This window comes from Cervus elaphus, chromosome 18, assembly GCF_910594005.1.
Source record: "Cervus elaphus chromosome 18, mCerEla1.1, whole genome shotgun sequence".
Lineage (NCBI taxonomy): Eukaryota > Metazoa > Chordata > Mammalia > Artiodactyla > Cervidae > Cervus > Cervus elaphus.
Genome location: NC_057832.1, coordinates 105,114,156 through 105,120,565, shown reverse-complemented (window position 1 = coordinate 105,120,565; position 6,410 = coordinate 105,114,156). Strand labels below are relative to the sequence as shown.

Genomic DNA, 6,410 nt, shown 5'->3' with positions numbered 1-6,410 from the left:
ATTTTGTCCCACCAAAGTGCAAAACTTGTTTAGAAAGGATGGCAAAGACAAGTTCTATTTCAGACTCTCACTTCTCTCTCCCCAAATTCTCCCATGGTCCTTCTCCATGGGCCCTTTTCATGGAAGAAATGTCATTACAAAGGTGTAGTGTATGTGCTCAGTTGCTCGGTTGTGTCCAACTATTTGCTTCCCTGTGGGCTGTTGCTCACCAGGCTCCTCTGTCCGTGGGATTCTCCCATCAAGAATACTAGGTTGGGTTGTCATTTCCCACTCTAGGGGATCTTCCCAACCTAGGGATTGAACCCAAGTCTCCTGCATCTCCTGCATTGGCAGGGAGATTCCTTATCACTGTGCCACCTGGGAAGTCCTCATTACGAAGGGGAAGGTGGCCAATGCAATATCCCTGAGGAGCTGCTCTGGTGAGCAGTGGGCACGTGAGAAACTCCAAACCTCTCCATCCAGGATTGTATCAACTGTGTTTTCTTATTTTCTGGCATCTGGGGCTCACAGAAAGCCTGCCCGGTGGAAGAGGAGGTATTGGAGTCTCCACCTGTTTGTGGACAAAGACCTGGCCCAAGAGTTCAAAGTCACAACTTAATGACTGAGACATACTGAATATGTCTGGATAATGTGATTCAATCCAACTGTTCTTCATGGAGGACCTACCGTTGTGTGCCATTCAGAGTGATGGGGAGTGGTGAGCCATGGGGCTCTGAGAAGGCAAATTGTGAAAGCCATCACAGGCCATGCCAAGGATTCATTTTACTGTAACCTTGGGGCACAGGTGAGTCAGGAAGAGTTTTAAAAAGGAGAATGACAAGACTAGATTTATGTTTTAAGAGTTGACTCAATGAAGTTAGCTTAGATGAAATAAATATTATAAATTTGCCACCCCTGGACAACTGGACACACATGAGATACATTTAGGAGGTGAAGTGGACAGGACTTAGGAAGAACTGCGTATGGTGGACTGCGCTCTGGCTTGGGTATTGGAGGACATTAGTGTCCTTCACTGAGATGAGATGTGTGGGCGGAGCAGGTTCTGTCCTTCTCTGGACCTTAGTTTCTTCTATAGTTCTTTCCAGATTTCATCATCTAGAATCCTACTTTCCAGAAACATGTCTGCAAGAAGATGAAGGGAAAAAAGGGAGAAGCAATGTTTACCCTGGTGGGCTCTGAAGTCAGCTGCTGATATTTTGCCAGACCGGCATTCAGAGGACTGAGTTCACGTGGATCTTGGTCAGAGCTGGGCAGAAACCACCCATGATGCCCACCTGGTGTGCCTCTCAGGAGAAGCATTTCAACATGTAGCCCAAGCTCTGCTGCTTCTCAGTCTCCTTAGAAATGTTCAACGAGAAGATGGACGCCACGTGCAAAAAGTATTTAGGTCAAACTCCTATCAGAGAAATTGAGCGAAGAAAAGGCCAGAGGCTAAAGCCACTCTTCTTGTAAAGCAAATCACAAGGGAATTCCACACATGCCAGATGGTCTTAGTCTGTCTGGGCTGTGATAACAGAACTACTATAGACTGAGTGGCTTTAACAACTGTTCTGGAGGCTGAAAGTCCAAGATCAAGGTGCTGGTGGGCTCAGTGTCTGCTGAGGACCTGCTTCCTGGTTCACAGACGGTCATCTTCCTGCTGTGTCCTCACAGGGCAGAAGGGGTGAAGAAATTCTCTGGTGTCTCTTTAATAAGGGCGTTAATTCCATTTATGAGGGCTCCACCCTTACGTCCTAATCACTCCCTCAAAGGCCCCACTTCCAAAGACCATCATGTTGGGCATCAGGATTCAACATATGAATTTGGGGGGAGCACAAGAGCGCAGATCTTAGAAGGTCTCTGGCTCTGGGCTCCCACCCCCCACCCCTCACCGCCATCAACCGAGAGCCGAAGAGCTGCAATGGAGCGCAGTGCCAGGACACCACTGCCTCCAGTATAACACTGGCGATGGTGCGAAGAACGGCCAACCATGGGCACCTCCATGATATCTAGTCCCTGATTTGAGCTCGAAGGTGGAGTGTGGGGAAGACAAACACTCATTCTGCTTTGTCTGTGGCTCACACAACCACAGTTGCTACTCCTGGAGCAATTTTCTACTTGTGTAAAGCATCAGCCCTCCTCCTTAAGGTTTCGATAACAAGGCTGAATTCCTATTAAAAAAAAAAATGTAGAGTGGCCGCGGGTCCCGGCCGTGGGAGCGGACCGGGGACCCGCCGCGCAGCACACTCTCGCCGCCCGCGCGGAAGGTCTCTCTCTCTCTCTTTCCCCGACGCCTGGCACCGCATCCCCGCGCCGACGTGGACCGGGACCCGCGCTCCCCAGTGCGGCCAGGACTCCCGAGCGTGCGGGGGGGGGGCGGGGGCTGGAGACGCCGAGCTGCTCACGATGAGGAGGGGAGAGAGGCTCGGGCGGAGCGGCCTCGTCCCGCGGGTCTGAGCGCCCACCCCCGCCGCCGGGACTCCGGCCTCCCTGGGCTTCGGCGATGAGCGCTCGGTGAGCGGCGGCGCCGCGAGTCGTAGACCCGGGACTCCGGGAGGCAATGCTGGCTCGGGGACAGTGACGAAACCCTAAAATGGAGGACTTTTCCACCAGGACCTACGGCACAAGTGGCCTGGACAACAGACCTCTGTTCGGAGAGACGTCTGCCAAGGATCGAATCATCAGTTTAGTTGTTGGCAGCTTAACATCTTTATTGATCCTAGTAACGCTGATTAGTGCTTTTGTTTTCCCTCAACTACCTCCAAAACCGTTGAATATATTTTTTGCTGTCTGCATCTCTTTGAGCAGTATCACTGCCTGCATACTTATCTACTGGTATCAACAAGGAGATTTAGAACCGAAATTTAGAAACCTTATTTACTATATCTTATTTTCTATCATCATGTTATGTATATGTGCGAATCTGTACTTCCATGATGTGGGAAAGTGAGGCTGCCAAGAGATACACTCACCAGGTCTCTTCAAAGCAATACATTTGGACTCGAATAAGAGCTGGATAAGGTATGCTGAAGAGTCTCCTGCAAAACGCTGATACATGATTTTGATGTTAATTGTAAATCTAAATTCCCTCTTGCAGGGGAGACATATCCTATATCACTTTGCTTTTTCTTTAAGGAGCCGATGCTGCACTTAAACATTACCCCTTAAAGCACAAGTCATTTTCACTTTTGAAATTTTTTATATAAAGTAATTGCAAGGCACAAGGCTATGTAACAAACAATCTTGCATTTTAAGACAAATATTCTTTTATTTCTGTTAAACTGAATATACAATTATTGTTCCCTAGGCAACCAACTTTTGCTTATAACTACAATTTCACGTTAACAAAACACAGACGGTGAAAAGACAACTTTGATTGTGTAGATCTAATTACAGTAACAAATAAAATAATTTATACAAAAAAAAATGTAGGTGGGCAAAGAGGAAAAAACATTCATTTTTTATTGTGACCCTTCATTCTACTAGGATGGTAGATGTTCAACCTTTCCAGCTGGGGTTTCCCCCTTTCCTGGAGTTTGTGGCTAAGTTCGGGAGCACATGGGTCATGCCAGGGCTTTAGGAAAGGTCCCATTTGGCCTTGAGTCACTTGTACTCAGGGCTTCCCTGGTGGCTGAGATGGTAAAGAATCTGCCTGCAATGCAGGAGACCCGGGTTCAGTCCCTGGGTCGGGAAGATACCCTGGACAAGGGAATGGCAACCCACTCCAGTATTCTTGCCTGAAGAATTCCATGGACAGAGGAGCCTGGCAGGCTGCAGTCCATGAGGTTGCAAAGAGTCGGACATGACTGAGTGACTAACAGCTGTGCTCAAAGGTGTCCCCGGAGTTGTCTGTTTTCTGGCTTTTCCATGTTCTTCAGTTCACATATGTCCCCATGAGAAGGCCCTCATCATTTCAGGCCATCAGCCATCATGACCACCTCTGATTCTCTGATTTTTTGGCTTGAGGACCCAGGAATTATTCAGTTGCCTCAGTCTCCTGGGAGGGTGCCGCTGGGTCCCTGCCACTTGGACCCATTGTGCAGATGGTCCCTTCAGGGTCTTGCCGTCCTCTTGAGGGACTCTTTCCCCAGGAAGTGGGGTTCAGCCACCTCTTGGAGATCCACAAGGCTCTGACATTTTCCATTTCCGCTCATCATCGACCCCCTCAACTACCTGCAGTGTGAAATCCTTCCCTTTATAAATGGTGAACTTTTATTTTTTAGCCTGAGGAACCCAGTATTATCATTATTTCCAAAATATTATGCTTCCACAGTGCCTTCCTAGTAAGTTTGATGTCCTCACAAAGATGGGGACATTGGCTCTGCCCTGCACAATGAGTGCCTGGCTGTGTGGGTCAGCCACTCCTAGGGTCTCTTGGGGACAGCTAGCTGAGACTGGATACCGGGCAAAGATCTCTTCTCCCTTCCTGGCACCATGCCCGCCCCTCCCTCTCTCCTTCCCATACAGGGGCCCAGCATAACTTTCCTTGAATCTGGATAAGTCTCTGAGTGCCTTCCCCGAAAGCGGGCGTGGGGGTGGGGCTTTATTCCCTGGGATCTCAGCTTTAAAGGTAAGCGGTGAATGTGGGTGGCCACCTGCCCCCGGTCTCCAGCTATATCTGCTTCTTCCAGTCCTTGTCCCTGGGTCTCAGCCCTCTGCCATCATACCGGTGTAGAGTCAGCTGGGGGTAGGATTGTGTGGGACCCTCAGCGCTCCTGCCTCTGTGTCCCTGGTCTCCTGAGACCTTCCCAACCACACCTCACTTTCACACTTTCAAATGAGAGTTCACAAGTCTATGGGTCAAACCACCATTGAAAGGGCAGAAAGTCCTGGAAATACAGCAAAAAGGACACCCATAGGCCCCAAATCCTGAAGAGATCTCTTGAAACGATGCCTCATTTGCTCTGGCTTTCCTAGGAATTCAGAACCCTCCCCAAACTCAGTTTCTGCATTGAACCTGGCCCCCTTCATTGGGTGGGCACCTGGGGCCTCTCCGGTAAAGTGCCCCCCCCCTTTCCTATCTGATGGGCCGTGACCCCTGCCTGGTCCCAGCCAGTCATACCAGGTCTAGTAAATACCCTCAACCCTCAAGGCAGAGAAGGAGGGCTCCTGGAATGGCCCCCTCCCTCTCCAGGAAGAGTGTCTGTTCTAGAAATTCCAAGACTGGCATGTTGTGTTGTGCTCAGTCATATTTGACTCTTTGTGACCCCATTGACTGTGGCCTGTCTGATTCCTCCATCCATGGGATTTCCCAGGTAAGAATACTGACGTGAGTTGCCATTTCCTTCTCCAGGGGATCTTCCTGACCCAGGGATCGAACCCACATCTCTTGCATCTCTATTGGCAGGTGGATTCTTTACTATTGTGCTACTTGGGAAGCCCCAAACCTGGCATTGGGAAGCTTAAAAATTCATTCTCTATGCCTCTCCTTTTCTAATATTTTCTTCTGAATCAAGAGTGAATCTGGTCCACAGACTCTTAACAGCCTGTGTAACTCCCATCTCTGTTCTTCCATTGGCCCTGAATCTGCTGAAAGCATTCAGCATTCCGTGGGACCCTCCCCCGTGCAGCCTGGAGGGTCACTCTGAACTCCGGCCTTGAGCGGCTCCACTGTGACTCTACCCAACTTCCCACGGCTGTGAGTGGATCTCCTTCTGGTCTGTGATCAGTCGCCTCTGCCCGAGGAGTCTAGCCAACTGGGTGAGTTCCCACACTGGAGGGTAGGATTCTCGGTCTGGAAAACCAAGTCTGGAAATTGACCACATTGTTCTAAAACTTGATCAGTTCAGGGCTCCTGCCTGCTTGCCTTAGAGCTGTGTCTTATAGAACAGGCAGAACATGGGGAGCAGAGAATATGGGCACAGAAAACATGCATTAACAGTGCAAAAATGGGATCTTCTCACTACAGTGAATGTTTATTTCTTGATGAAGGGGGGAGGGCAGCAGGTAATCACCTTCCAGGTGTGTGCTTGATAGGGCGTAGAGGTGGAAAGTGCTTCAGCGGGGGCCTAGAGGGCAGGCCCACTCTGTTGTTGGGCTTTCAGTCATGTCCATCTCTTTGAGACCCTATGGACTAAAGCCTACCAGACTCTTCTATCCATGGGATTCTCCAGGAAAGAATCCTGGAGTGAATTGCCATTTCCTCCTCCAGGGGATCTTCCCGACCCAGAGATCAAACCTGCATCTTCTGCACTGCAGATGGATTCTTTACCACTGAGCAATCTGGTGGAGGCTTCCCTAGTGGCTCAGATGATAAAATGTCTGCCTGCAATGTGGGAGACCTGGGTTTGATCCCGGGGTTGGGAAGACCCCCTGGAGAAGGAAATGGCAACCCACTCCAGTACCCTTGCCTGAAAATCCCATGAATGGAGGAGCCTGGTAGGCTACAGTCCATGGGGTCACAAAGAGTCAGACACGACTGAGCAACTTCA

The 6,410-nt window shown here is 49.8% G+C and overlaps 1 protein-coding gene across 1 annotated transcript; it reads left to right on the top strand.

The window, feature by feature from the left end:
• The first annotated feature begins 2,210 nt into the window (after window positions 1–2,210).
• Window positions 2,211–3,385, top strand: LOC122674251 (transmembrane protein 243-like). The gene has a single exon (XM_043872435.1). It carries the CDS (start codon window positions 2,573–2,575, stop codon window positions 2,927–2,929), a length of 357 nt encoding a protein of 118 aa, XP_043728370.1. The 5' UTR covers window positions 2,211–2,572; the 3' UTR covers window positions 2,930–3,385.
• The last annotated feature ends 3,025 nt before the right edge of the window (window positions 3,386–6,410 follow it).